General features: G+C 47.1%; 1 protein-coding gene across 2 annotated transcripts in view; it reads left to right on the plus strand.

The window, feature by feature from the left end:
• The window catches only part of LOC147688904 (ATP-dependent translocase ABCB1-like), a 509,764-nt gene that overhangs the window by 183,783 nt on the left and 310,348 nt on the right, over window positions 1-15,633 (plus strand). For both annotated transcript variants that reach the window (XM_086941799.1, XM_086941800.1), the window contains exon 8: window positions 15,116-15,240. In XM_086941799.1, the coding sequence (XP_086797925.1) occupies window positions 15,116-15,240 (125 nt within the window). The remainder of the gene's footprint in view (window positions 1-15,115; window positions 15,241-15,633) is intronic.

Consider the following 15,633-nt stretch of genomic DNA (forward strand, 5'->3'; position numbering starts at 1 on the left):
AGCCTCAGTTTGGAAATGGCTAAAACACAGCCAAGGTACAGACTTGTTCAGTTCCGGTGGAACACCAGAGTGACCCGGTAGGAAAATTGTTGCCGCCCTCCCCACTCTTTGACTGATGGTCCATATTGTTAGACTGTTACCACATTGCACAAAACTTTTTGAACTACCAACGGAAGGTTCTGGTCCAACCACGAGTCATTGGAGACATTCTGACTATGCTGGAACATGCCTGACCTCGCCCAAAATGGCGCCGATGCACGAAACAAAACTTTCAAACTCCCTGTTCACCCGGATTGCTCGAATCTTGATGCTCTGAGATACGTGTGCATTTTTGGACAATGAAAGTCGATAAGATGGATAGTGATTATGTGCTTAGAGAAGAAAGCAATATAGATATTGATCATATGTTTGGACAATGGACTGACTTAGGGTGGGTACTAATTATGATATGGAAAATGAATTGGTGTAATTTAGACAGTGAATGAGCATTTGGATAATGAATTAATGAATTAATTGAAAAACTGAATTCTTGACATGCATCATGCTTGCTCTGTAGGGAAGTTTGATACGATTTTATTGCACTGCTGCACTTTATGCAATGAACTGCCACCAACTTCGTTCTTCTTATGTACAGTTCCAATCTGCTCCGTGGCCAGTCCACTGGGTTGTAGGCCTGTATTTATACATCAACAGTTTTTTTATTAAAAGTATTTTGAAAAAGAAAGCATAGTTGTAGCGGTTGCATTAATGAGTTTTGGATGTTTTGCTACTGTGAGCGAAGAATAAGTATGATGAAAGCTGAAGGTTAAAAAGGACCAGATATTTAGCAGCTACATTATGTGTCACAGGCAGCCGGAAAAATGTTTTAGACGCCCTTAAAACGACACCACAGAAATGCCACCTGACCGCCACCCTTGCACCCAACAAAAGGGGTTGCGACCAAGTAACTCATGTAGATACGCAGATCGCAAATGATTATATATCTGACATTACTGGTCCCTCTGGGCTTAAACGCCGAGATGGTAAAGAAATGCAGGACGTGGAGACAGGTCGAGTATGTGGTAGGTAAAGACATTTTCGGATTACTGCATGCTAATGTGGTTTGAATGCTGCCCCCCACCCCTTCTTTCTCCTCCCTTCTGCAGGTCACGTCAGAACGTCGGCTGAAGTATGGGAGAGCGATGATCGAACCACCGACGAAAAAGGAAGGAGGGAATATGTGCATAGTCCTTATGACGATAAGTTTTTTAAAGACGTAGACTTAAACATGACTGTTCCTCCTTAGAACATAGCGACTGGGAGGATGGACTGACATAGAGACTTGACGGGTACTGTATGACGAAAATTGACTCGAAATAACACGTTATATAATGTAACTAGACGTTTGACTAGGTAGGGAAAGGACAAAGGAAAGTGTGTGGGTAAGGGTTACCACGACACCACCCGTCTGGGAAGTTAGAAATGTTGCTGATGTTCAAAATGCACTGCCCCCTTTCTCACACTCTTATAGATATAGCCAAGCTGTCCGACTGTTCTCCCGATCAATACTTGCCGTTGCCTCAGCCTGGAGAACTTCCCACCAAAGGAAGAAACTGAAAAATGGTTTAAGATCCAACCATGGGTAAATAGCGCGACCAGGTTAATTTCTGATCGACTAACCGAGGTGTAAGTATTGGCAATTGAGAACGCTCGCAGAGATAACAAGCGAGAAGGAAAAGGAGGGAAGGGTAAAAAGAGCTAAGCACGTAGATAAATAGGATAGTAAAGATACGTAGGATATAAAAATAGATCTTGTTGGCCAACTGTTGTTTTCTGTTTTGTTGTGAATGTCTTATATATGTAATACATGTACTGTCTTCATTATTCTGAGTTTGTGTGTGTGTACTGTAGGGGTTTACGTCTTCCCTCTGTTTGCGTCTCTCTGTTACCTGACCCCCTGCTGTTCTGTGTTGTGAGCGCACTAAATGACCTATTTTCGTACACGTCTCACTCTCTCTCTCCCCCTTTATCTATCCCTCTCTATCTCTGTCTCTCTGTCTCTCTCTGTCTCTCTACATGTCATACGTGTACCGAATGGCTCGTTTAGGTTGCGGACGACTCTCACTCTCTACGAGAGTCCCCCTGTTCCATCTTCCTTTTTATGGTAAAAACGTGCCTTGCTGGCACCAGTCTGATTGGATACTTATTGAACGCGAAGGTGTTCAGCGAAATTGACCGAAACTAAAATGATTGTATCTCGCCATATTACTACCTCTCCTTTCTGCAAAATGAATGAACTCGAATTGGCTGAGAAGGAAAGGACAGGTAAGACGACTAAGGTCCCCCAATGTGGCCTTTTATAGGGGAACTGTATGTCAATGGCACCTTATTTTTCTGTTCATCAGAGACGAACACCAACGTCTAGATTGACCCCCAATGCCCAGATTGCCCCACCCCCTTTTGCACCCAAGCGCGAGCGCCCGAAGCATCCCCGCCCCATTTGATAGACCCCAGCTGCTGTCCCGGATATAAACATAATGACCATGAGTAACTGTCGTCCCTCGAGAAAAACCTGTTTTACCTGACTCTTGATGATAGCGCCCCTGCCCTGTTTGAAAAGGTTAGCCAGCCTTGAAGGGAAATGTTCCGAAATATTGAATTTGATGAAATGCACAGTTGATGGGAATCTTATTTTATCCCCATTTGAGTTATAAATGGGACGATGAATAAACTTGGCATGAACCCAATAAGAATGCCGACATATGCACTGCCTGGTAATAGACCTCTGACTGTGACCAGTGAGCGTATCTCCCAAGTGCGTAGGATTGAGGGAGGAATTCACATGCATAGATGTCTTCTTCTGCCAGTTCTCTAAAAACTTGTTTTGTACCTATTCAAAGATTCACGATCACCGGAGGAGAAGGGTCGGACGTGACGTACAGCCTGGCTGCAGATCTTGAGACACGTGTGATCTCGACCAAAGGTGGAGCTGCAGAGCAACGAGATACGGGGCGAGACAACAATTTCAACGTGGAAAATGAGAAATGACGGGCCACCCTGAAGCCCTCCGTCTACTAACCCACGTGTGCCTGGAGTCTCCGTCCCCCTTCTTTGGGCCCGATTGATGGGCCTGGCTGCTTGTTATCCTTTGCTCCCTTGGTCCCTTTTGTGTGTCCCAGGAACTCTGACCTAACTCCGCCCTCTCTCCTATCGACTATTTGAACCACACACACCCTTTTTTCCACGTGACTTATTGCCAAAAGGAAGAACTGCATTCAAGTGGGAATAGGGTGTTGCCACGGAAATATAGGTGCCGAGCATAAGGCGCCGCTAAACGGATTGGTTAGGGAACAGGACTGTGGTCTAACAGCAGAGGACTGACCGCACCCTGCAACGCGTAAGGATAAATCCGAGCTGGACCTATAGCTCCACCGCCGGTGCTAACAGCGCCAACGAAAGAACACGGACTAGAGCCTACCAGTGATGGCTCACTGCTGAAAAGACACTGTGATGAAGAGACCTTGTGTATCGAACTGAATTCCGCCCTTTACTACTTGGTCAAGATATTCATTGGTCACATTTGTGAGAAAGTCAGAAGTATTTATGCTATGTAGTGCGTTTAAATGTTAGGAACTCAACGAAATGCAATTTCCTATGTGCTGCGTTCTGCCCATCACATCAACTGTCCATGATTATATGCCAAATGTTAGTATTGACAAATGCTAATCCTTCAACAACGCCTGTTTATTTGTAACCCCATCAATTACAAAAATGAACTCTGTAATGTAAAAAGGGGCGACTGTGGAAATTGAAGAAATTGATGTACATAAACAGCGTTCATTTCCCTTTTTCCCACTCCTCTCCCTGTGAGCACCATGAATACCGTAAATTATTGACCGCATCACTCTGCCAGTAAGAGCCCGTACCCATATGTACATGACAGCCATTCTAGGCACCCTGGCCCTTTTTGCCCGCTCATTAGAATCACCGGCTTCCCTTCTGCGCGTATCTGAACCCCCCCCCCTCTCTCACATGCATAGACTATGAAACCCTCTCCCTCTGCGCGACCCTGCCCTGAAAGGCAACCCTCCTGCTTGACCCACGCAAACCCCCCCCATTTCCTCTTGAAGAGGCATCCTTTGCCTTAGCTGACATAGCCCTCCCCAGCTGCACCTGATAGCCCCCCGCTCCCTCACGCATGAGTCATAAGACCTCTCTCTCTGTGCGACTCTGTCCCTGTGCGCACCCTGGCTCCCCCCCCTCCTCCCTCACATGGACAAGTCATAAACCTTCCTCTTCTGCAAGACCCTGTCCTTGGGAGTCACGGCCGCGCCTGACCAACACCTCCTTTCCTTTTATGAATAACCCCTCTGTTAGTAAACCCTCCCTCTGCGATGGACTGTCCACACATGTCCGAGGCCATCACCTAAGCCGGAAGATACTGTTTATTGCCCCTTATGGTATGGAGTCACTCCTCTTCAAAGAACCCATTATTGATCCTGGCCACCCCACCCCCTGGGCTATGATCAGGCGCACACATCCTAACAAGTTGACGGAACACTCAGCTGCGTGATTGCCCTCCCCTCTTATCAGCAGGTCAAGGGTCCCTATTGTGAACACATGTGGGGTAGGATTGACACGAGGATCATGGGGATGTCTTTTCCGTGTTTCACAATGTTGTGATTGTAATACCAAGTGTTTTGTAAGGTATAAAAGAAGATGTCTCAGCTCACTTGTTAGAGCACCTCCCGAAAGACACTGTGTTTCGTGTCCGAAATGACAGGCTCTCCTCATGAGAAATAAAACTCTGTTCTTGTGATTCCTGCTCCCAGCGCCCGTCTCTTTATTTGGTAACTGTTCAGAATGGGAACTGAGAGGCGACTTGCGCCAGCAGCCTGGGCATCGATAGCAATATGGGCCCCTGTTCCACAATACTGTCCAGAAAAAAGTACCCTTCTGTGAGAATATTCAAGTCTCTGCTGGGAAGGCTCTCCTCCGCAATCAACTTGATAACACTAACTCACCTACGTATAAGCCTCTCCAAGAAGAGCTTCAATGTCAATGGGTTCAAACCACAGGATCTTTCGACGACGTGGTAACTATCACCCCACGTATGAAAGAGGCATTCAAATGGTGGACACTAGAATCACATCTGTCCCAGGGCCTCTCCTTTCTACCAGTGACTCCAAAATACATAGTGACAAGAGATGCTTCTATGGAAGGTTGGGGAGGGCACTTGCAGGACCTGCAGATTCAAGGAAAGTGGTCCTCGACTCAACGTCAAATGCAATAAACAGGTTGTAGTTAAAAGTCATTTTTCTCTCCCTTCAGGCTTTCCTGCCTCGAATGCAGGGCTCATTGGAGTTGATCGGCACAGACAACACCACAAGCATGTTTTACATCAACAAGCACGGATGAACCAAGTCCCTATCTCTCTCACAAGACGCCCACCAGTTATAGAGCTGTTTGACTCTTTACTGAATATCCCTAACAGCGGAACATGATCCAGGTCTCCGGAATACCTTGGTTGATGCTTTGAGCAGAACCAAAGACAGTTGCCATGAGTGGGAACTGAAACAGAGCCAACTGGACAGGATATTTGCAGTCTGGGGAAAGCCAGCGTTAGACCTGTTGGCAACCCAAATCAACTCCAAATGCTGATTATTCGCAAGCTGATTCCCTATCCCAAACTCTTGGGGGAATGCTCTTTCAATGCGATGGTCAGGGATCTATGCATACGCTTTTTCCCCATTACTCTGATACCCAAGGTCCTCACGAAAATGAAATGGAAACACTGTCTCCTTCTTCTAATAGCCCTCAGGTGGCCCAGACAGCATTGGTACACAGAACTTCTCCTCTTTATCGGAAGTTCAGCCCATCCGCCTATTACCAACACAAGCACTGTTGACCAGGAACCAGGGTCGAATATGTCACCCGGAGCCAGCGACTCTGCAGTTACATGCGTGGCTCCTGAATTCTTCGATTTTAAGGACCTGACCATTTCACAGGAATGCAAAGACATAATAGCTAGATCCCTTTCTGACGGCACCAATAAGTCATACAGACTAAAATGGAAGTGTTTTTGTCTATGGTACCGGGGTATTAAAGTACATCCTTTGCTCTCTGCTTCAGAAGAAGTTTTACCTTATTTGCTATCTTTAGCAAAATCTGGATAGGCATAATCTTCAGTTAAAGTTCATCTTGCTGCTATATCTAGATACAGACGCTCATCTAAATACCCATCCTTATGCTCGTCAAGACTCATTAAACAATTTATGAAAAGACTGTTACGAACTTTCCCACCTATCCGAGCTCTACCCCCGGAGTGGCAGCTAAATGTAGTTCTATCACAACTGTTGAAACAACCCTTTGAGCCCATCCATAAGGCAGATATAAAATATTTAACATGGAAAGTTGCTCTTCTATTGGCCCTCACATCAACGAGAAGGGTTAGTGAAATACAAGCTTTTACCATAGAGCATCCATTCCTCCACTTCACTCACGAAATGGTCATTCTCAGGACAAATCCTACATTTATCCCTAAGGTTCCCTCTCAGTTCCATTTGAACGAACTGGTCATCCTAAGGGCTTTCTTCCCGAAACCTTCTACTCATGCAGAAAGGACGCTTCATGCTTTAGATGTCAAAAGGTGTCTTACATTCTACTTACAAAGGACTAAAGCTGTACGCAAGTCAAATCAGCTATTCAAAGGCTATGGACAAGGCGGCAAGGGCGTTGCAGTTTCTAAGTCTACTGTCGCCAGATGGATAGTGAACACAATCCAATTTTGTCATGACAAAGCTGGCAAACCATTATCAAGGACTGCAAAGGCACACTCCACTCGGGCAGTTTCCACATCACTGCTATGTTTGCTAGAGTACCACTGGAAAGGATCTGCAGAGCTGCAATGTGAAAAACAACACACACATTTGCGCAGCATTACTGCCTGGAATCAACACAGCGGGCTGACGCAGCCGTGGGACAGGCAGTGCTACAAAACCTATTTCAATAAGGTAAACCTCTTTAAATAGAGGAATTACAATTAATAAAAATAATTATTATGATACAAACATGGAATTTATATATGTGTTTGTGGCTTCTTTAAGTTATTTACAGCCTGATTCATGAAGCTAATTTAGCTGCGAAAATGCTATCGCGGGCGCAATTCCCATAATCGGTATTCACCACGAAATTCGAATTCCCTAACACAGAATTGCAAAATCGCTAAAAGATTCACAGATTCCCGGCAGTAGACCAGTTGCGATTCGGTAATAGCGAGAAATCACGGATTCTGCGAAAATAATAGCGAAATCGCAATTTCCTCGCAATCGGGATTCATGATTAATATTTAACATTTTATATAGCGCACAGTTACCCTTGGGCATCCCAGCGCTTATCCAGACACCATCAGATAGTAAAAACCGCCAGATTAATGCACTCAAGCAGGAAACAGATGGGTTTTAAGACATTTGCGAAACCGCAGTGTACAAGGCTCGGCGCGTAATTTTAAAGGGAGCGAGTTCCACAGCTTCGCCGTGTGAACTGAGAATCTTCTCCCGCCAGTGCGGGCCCTTTTGACTCTGGGGACTAAAAGAAGGTTGTTTTTGGTCGGCGCGCAACATTCTGCTCTCTTTATATGGGACCGCTAAATTCTTTAGTATAGGGGGGCCTTTCCCCAGAAGAATTTTGTGGGCTATACAGAGTGCTTTAAATATGACTCTCTCCCGCACTGGAAGCCAGTGCAGCGCCTTTAAGGCAGGTCTAGCTGATTGCGTCCTAGGAATGTCCATGAGCAGCCTTGCCGCCGCATTTTGGACCTGCTGGAGTTTCTTAAGAGTGGATTCAGGAGCGCCCAAAAAAAGGGCATTACTGTAATCCAATCTGGATGTGATCAGGCCCTGAATCAACAGCTTCCTAGATGTTACAGGTAAGAGAGGAATTTTTTTTCGGGCAGACCGTAACAGGGCGAAGCACACTCCTGCAGTTTTCTTAGCTTGGGTCCGAAATGACAAGTCTTGCTCTAACCAATCGCAATTAGCGAAAAACCCCAAAATCGCATTTTGCGAGGTGCAATTTAAGGACAACCCAAAGCAGGTGGTAACCATCAAACCCATAGTAAAAATTTTTTTGAAAAACCGTTGGCCAATCAGCAACTGGTGCTGGCCTGACCAAACACACTTAAGGAGAAGCAGCATCAGCATAAGGAGTGTCACAATGCCAGGAATGTACATGGTGGTCAAGCGGCGAAGGCTACAGCGAGCAGCACGGAGGAGACGCAGAATCCAGGCCAGGATATTCCGCCAGCGGGTCACCCTGCTGGGCCAAACCAGAGAGCAAATTTACGCAAAGTACCGCCTGAATGGGGCAATGATCATCAAGCTCATTCAGGACCTTGACCCCTGATGCAGCACCCAACAAGTCGGACCAAACCGTGCCAACACATGTCCAGGTATTGTGTAGCCTGCACCTCCTGGCCCGTGGGAGCTTCCAGGGGATAGTTGCGGCTGCTGGGGGGATATCCCAGCCCACCATGTCCTGCTGCCTAGGGAGTTTCCTTGACGCAATGCTGACCCAGCTACACCACCACATCAAATTTCCAACAAGCCAACAGGAATTGTACGAGACCAAGCTTCAATTCTACAATGTTGCGCATTTCCCACACGTGATAGGATGCATTGACTGTACCCACATCCACATCTGGCCACCAGCTGCAACGGAGTACATGTACCGCAATCGCAAGTCCTACCACTCCCTCAACATCCAGATGGTCTGCAATGCTAAGACATACATCATGGACATAGTGGCACAGTACCCGGGGAGTACACATTACTCATTCATATTCCGGCACAGCGGCCTCCACACACGACTGACCAGGGGAGACTTTGGGGAAGGACACCTACTTGGTAAGTACACTTTGCCCACAATGTCACACTGCGATGAAGTAGCTGCGCTGCACAGGAACTCACCCTCTGCTCCTCTCATTCAGGTGACAGTGGCTACGCCCTGTGTGAATACCTCCTCACCCCATACCTCAACCCTGCTACACCACAGCAATGGCGTTACAACGTATCACACATACGCACAAGGAATTGCATTGAGAGAACTTTTGGGCTACTGAAGAGCAGATTCCGCCTACTTCACAAGAGAGGTGGGGCCATGTACTACAGTCCTGATGTGTGCTGCCACATTGTGGCTGTGTGTGCAATACTACACAACATTGCTACCAAGCGCCGGATACCTGTCGACATCTCTGGCAGTGAATCGGAAGGGGACGACCGGCCACCTGCACATGCACGCCATGCATGCGGGGAGAACCCAGCTGAAGGCCACAGACGCCGCAACCACATCACAATGAACAGTTTCTAGTGCACCCTCTCCCCTCACCCAACAAATCACAATTGCATGCAAAATGAAATAATGACAGAACGCCAATGTGTGATGCTATATTAAATATTATTGTTTGATTCACAATAATAGTGCAAGTTGCAATCCTTCAATTGCAAACAGTATTGCCCCATACTCCTGCGTCCACTACACAGGGCAGGCTTATGTTCAGCCTGTGCCTGTACAAGTAAATGTAAGTCAGGTGCGCCTCCGGCGCGAAGTACCCAAGCGCCTCTCCGGCTCCTCCTCAGCCACCGCACGTGACCCTGCAGTGGGCCTGGTGCTACGTCTCAACGCCCCTACGTGTGAGGCAGAATGGCTGCTCACACTTGAGCTGCCCTCGCTGGCATCGTCCCCCCCGATAGTGGCAGGTAGAGCGGGATGAAGTGCCATTACGGCAGTGGTGAGGTGCTCTAATACCCTGGCCACATCCTCGCAGCATTGAATGAGCTGCTGCTGCTGCACCAGGGACCGGCGTGATAGCTACGACGTGGCATTCCCAATCACGTAGTTCGACCGAGTGTAAGCCGTCAGCCGCGTCAGTAGCTGCCGGTGGCGGCGGCGGGCCGTGTTGCGCTGGAATATCATAGCAGCTGTGTTGGCCTCCATGGCTGCCGTCATGCGGGCCATCCCCTTCCCCACACCTGCCATGGCTACCGCCATGCGGTCCATCCTCTCTCCCACACCTGCCACATTGCGGCCAATGTTATACAGCTGCAACTGTATGGCCCCTTGCCGGCGTGCCTGCAGCTGGTGAATTCGTAGCATTCTACGTTCGATACTCATGCTCGGCAGGCGCTGTTCCATCCCCCTCCTGGCGCTGGGAGCATTGTTCTGCAGGCGAGCCCTGCCACGCCTGCTCTTCTGGCTGGCCACAGTGGGTGGCCGCTGTGTCACCGCTGTCGCTGTGTTGAAGGGTCCAGCGAGACTCTTCTGACGTTTCCTCTCGAGCTGCAAGCTCCCAGCTCCCTCAAGGATCAACCAACCCAATCAGGACCTTGACACTGACTGGATTGACTTCTCCCCCAGGGAAAGGGGAAGTGGACAGAGAGACTCACAACAAATTATACAAGATTATATCTACGGTTGTCTCTCTCTCTTGAAAGTGCTCCGGGCCGTGGACCTTCAGTTAGGAAAGTTCTGCGCTGCCTTCACGCAACACTGTGATGCAATATTAACAGCAGTTACACGACTGAAGAACTTAAAACCAACTACTAAAATAACTAAACATTGTGCTTACTGACCATTAATTCGTCTGACCCTTGTTCGCACTTAAAAAGTAGTTTTAGCTCTGGCTCTGAGTCTTGACACCTTCAAATAAGCATAACAAGTCAGAATAGCCTTACACTTTTACTGAGAAGACAGGCTAACAAGATTAGTTAGGTTAGTTTCAACTGAACACAGAAACTTCATGCAAGCCCATACCTGAGTCTTTTAGTAATTCTTCTGTAGAAGATTCTGCAGTTGGAAGACAGAAAATAACAGCCTATCCAAAATCTCACTTCAAACTAGGTTGCTATTCCTGACAACACTTGTAAATACTCTTATCTTTCTTGCCAACTCAGTTTTAAAGTTATCTTATCTCTACTTGTTCTGATAGATTCAGATTGCCTATTTAACACTTGCCTTTATCAAGGCTTGTTTATATTTTCAGTCCGTTTTTGAACACATAAGTCAGATCAAAGTTTGGCTCAGTTCAATTACAGCCTTTTGTCTCTAGAAAGTCTTTTGGGCAACTCTCCGTGAAACTCGCGCTAAATCAACAGTTAGTTAGCTCCAGCTCACTTTCCTGTGTGACTTGCCAATGCTTGTTCAAGAACTGCACTCCTAGACGCGCTAGTCTCTTTAGCGTCAAGAGCGACTTCCTGATAATTCCCCTTGCCACTTTTACATTGACCTCATTAGTTCGTGGCAATTGTTAGAAATATAAAATGTCTTACTGTCCTTTTCTTGCAGTGCAGCGCTGAGTGGACAGGAGACTCGAACTGCCAGCCGGCAGAGGTGAGAGAGTTCACAACCTCCCGACTGACTCAGAGTTATGCCGGGAACCTGTCACGTCGTCTTTGAAGGTTCAACAGCGGCGCTGACAGCCAGGGCTTCCGAGACCTCTCGGAACGGGTTTTCAGGGAAGGAGTTACGGGGCAGGATTAACCCAGAGGTTAACTGGAGGCTTATTTAAAAGTGAGGAATTTCCAATGCGGGGACAGAAGCTCTCGCTAGAAACAACGAGAGACAAAGCGTTTGGCAGTTGGCTGAAGCATGTATTTATAGCTTCAGCCACGAGACCAGCGCGAGGCTCCTTCAACATGACACCAAGCGCGAGGACAGACACGAGCCTGTCTCCAAAGAGCTCACAGTCTAAGAAAACGGCAAATAACAAAATTAAACAACCAACAAGCATTGCTAAAGGCAATTGCCACAGATTACATTACTAAAAGGATTTTAATTAAACTAAACATTAAAATAATACACTAATTAAATCACTAACCTAAATCAACCCTGTTGACTCTAAATAAATATACACTGAATCATTCTGGGTCCGAACCTAATTAAGACGGCCGGTAACACCCCTAACACGCTGGACCTGATGTGGATGCGCCAGCTGCTGGTGGAGTTGAGCTAGGCGTAGATGGTGCGCCAGACGGTGGAGGCACAGATGTAGTGGGCCTGGCTGCAGGGGTTGGTGCTGCGGCAGATGGTGGAGGTACAGTTGTAGTGGGCCTGGCTTCAGTGGTTGGTGCTGCGGCAGACGGTGGAGGCACAGTTGTAGTGGGCCTGGCTGCAGGGGTTGGTGCTGCGCCAGACGGTGGAGGCACAGTTGTAGTGGGCCTGGCTGCAGGGGTTGGTGCTGCGCCAGACGGTGGAGGCTGTGTCGGTAACGGCACCTCCTCGACATCCAGTGCTTGCTCATCGATGAGCAGCCTCTCACTGTCGCAGCTGTCTGCGCCACCTGTGAGGGGAAGTGGACGTTCATTAGTTGCATGTATGTGTCACACGTGCAGTTGCTACATGCATGCTGGATGACATTCCCTGACTGGCTATGGCATTGCGTACTTTTGAACCTGTCTGGCTGCATTGGGGTACTTGTACATTGTGGCCACACTACATGTCCCACAATGCTTTAGGGCAGTACCTAATGTGCACCGATGGCAAGACTTTGGAACATTAGGGAGGATATAGGGTCATGGCCATTCATAGGGGACAGGGTCGCAGTCGCATGCCACTTACCTTGGCTCTCTTGGGTGGGACGGGATGAGTCCAATCGGGTGACTCCAATGCACGCCTCGGCCTCCAGCGTGTCTTCGACGCGATCCTCCATGGGGGTGTTTGGAGGGACTGTAGGTCCTCCCCCTCCAGTGGCCAGGGACTCTACCAGCCTCTCGGCTACCTTCTCCTTGGCACGACCTCGGAGGTCGTACCACCTTTTCTTTAGTACATAAAGTGACCTGTCGGCCACACCCACGGAGTTCACTGTGGCCGCTATCCCGACCCAGATCCTGCGCTTCTCCTGCTCGGGCACCCTCCTTGACTCTCTCCCAAACAGTTTGGAGTGGTTCTCCACCACCCCTTCGATGAGGTGCTCCAACTCCTGTTCGGAGAACTTAAGTTTTCTCTTGCGCCCGGTGTTGCTGGGCCCAGGTACTGCCTCCTCAGCCATTGCTGCAGTGGAATTGGAAGTGGTAGTCCAAGTTTGCAGGTGTCCTTGCAGGAGCTGACTCTGTTGCTGCCTCTAGGTCTGCCTCACTGTGGTGAATGGGGGTGGGAGCTGGCTGCTTCCTGGTTGTGATGTCATCACTGTGCTCGAAATGCGACTTCCCGTTTTCCCGATCTAGCGATTTTGCGATCTCGCTTTTTGCGATCTCGCAGTTAGCGATATCGCTATTTGCGATATCGCAAATCCTACACGGATGTTGCCGAAAATAGCGATTTTTCTGCGATTTTCGATAATCGCAAACGGTTCTTGCGGCCGCGTGCGAAGCACATTTTTTTCTCGCAGAACATCATGAATACCGATCTGCGATTTCTCAATTGCGATTCGCAGTTAATCGCAATTTGAGAATCGCAGATTCCGGTTTTCATGAATCAGGCTGTTAATTGCTTAATTTGATAATAACAAACAGTTTTGTGAATACATTGAAGGATATTATTAGCACTACCCACCGTCCACTTAATTGCTTATTAAGATGATGTACATAATGAAGTGCACCGTACCACCCTTCTGAGAAGGCTGGTATACTGCTAGTGTTTTGCAACTGCAATTGTGGTCGCAAAACATTCATACATTGGTTTTGGAGTCGCTATTAGGAAGGGAGGCCCTTGGATCGCCCTTTTCTAATAGCGAGTCGCTAACCCTATTTAGCGAGTTGCTAATTGATTACCGACTCATAAAATAGGGTTGGTACATGGGCCACGCGTATTTTACGGTCGCAAACAGGCCTAAAACCCGTTTCCGACCGCAAAAAATGGTCTTACATCAGGCCCTTAGTTTTTCCTATAATTTCCTAAAGTGTGCAAAAAATGAACACATTGCCATAACATTCCCCTTTCTGCTTATCACTGATCAGGTACACCTTAACAGAATTTCTGAAAAGGGACAGCCACACACCATTAGCGATATTTACATTTATATAGGTTGTGGGTCATGGTGCGGAGGGCTTTCCCTGCCTACCTCTGGGAAGCAGCAGAGTGGAGGCTGCTGAGCCTCACAGCCACTGGCTCATTGACTGCCAAAATCATCACTGTAATGGTCACCACTACACTACACAGCATGCCTAGGGGTAGACCATAGATCCAGAAACTGCTAGGAGGAGGATGTCATTACCAGCTTAATGGCCACTTTGTGGGAATACTGCTGTAATTTTCTCCATAAAAAGCTATTACACACCAGTTAAACTATACAGATATGGGATACGGGACAGTGACGCCTGTGAGAGATGTAATGAACCAGCGGTGGACTTTATACATTCGGCATGGAACTGTACAACACTTGAAAATTACTTGTCCCAGTTATTCCAGGTCCTGGGTGACATGGTGGGCCTGGCACTTCAGCCAGCAGCCCTGATGGCATTTCTGGGCCATGTTAACGGGGTACCCAAACATTCTAGAAAACTCGTTGGCCTGGCACTCCTGCTTGGGAAAAGACTTGTGACTATGTCCTGGATTCACCGCCCTCTGGAGATAATTGACTCAAAGATCTAGCATCATACAATGATAAAGGCGACACGTATTGCACATTGTTGCCCAGGAGCTTCCCCCAGGTACTTGTGGAGTCTGTTGCGAGCCTGTCTTGCCAGCAGACATTTAGGGAGCGAAATGACAGGGGCTGTGTGAAACTAACCAACCATCTCTGGATAACCAGGAGGCTGAGCGAATTACACTGAAAGAAGTTTGGATTAAGGGATGTGTGGTGGACTGCTTGGGGATGTTGTGATCTCACTGTCTTAACACTGTCTGCCAAATTTATCTGCTTCAATATCTATTTTTAGTGTACTTGATACATAGTAGAAGGCTACTACTATGCACCTTGTTTTTCCTTGTATCACTCAAACCTTAAAGAAAGCTTTAAGAAAAACTGATCAGGTAGAAAAACAGAGCAGAAGAAGGAAAGACCATGTTTAGCTTTCGGTTTTGAAACTACAACTTATAAAAGAAATTAAAAGATTTATTAATCAGGCGTTAGTTAATAGGGACTTTTTGAAGTGCTTCTGCAACTACTGGAGAAATAAATAAACTTTGTGTTCTTTTCTTATAGATTCTGTCTACGTTTACAAACAAGGAGCTGACTGCCTATGCAAAAGCAGGAGCAGTGGCAGAGGAGGTATTGTCAGCCATAAGAACCGTGATAGCTTTTGGAGGACAAAAAAAAGAAATCACACGGTGAGGAAACGTGGCATTTTGCACTTCATCTTAAACTGTTAGCTGCAGATTCTTGATTTGAATGATCCTTTAGGCAAATGGGTTTAGCAAGTGGGTTTAAATGAACTGACCATAAATAGCTGACCTCTAGGTTGGGTGGGGTGAGCAGCAGTATAGAATGACTTATCATAACTGAAGGTGAAACTGTATTGAAAACTTTTCGAAACTTGCACCTTGCATGGCAAACATTAATCACACATCTGGGCCTATGTCTAATTTGGCCATCTCATTTGTCAGTACCAACAAAACTTTTTGGAAGTTAATAGCAATTTTTGGCAAAATAATTGAATAATTCCATTTAATTTAATTACACAGAGGAGTGAATCTAACTCGTATTAAGTCTGAACTACACGC

This window comes from Lissotriton vulgaris, chromosome 10, assembly GCF_964263255.1.
Source record: "Lissotriton vulgaris chromosome 10, aLisVul1.2, whole genome shotgun sequence".
NCBI classification, from domain to species: domain Eukaryota; kingdom Metazoa; phylum Chordata; class Amphibia; order Caudata; family Salamandridae; genus Lissotriton; species Lissotriton vulgaris.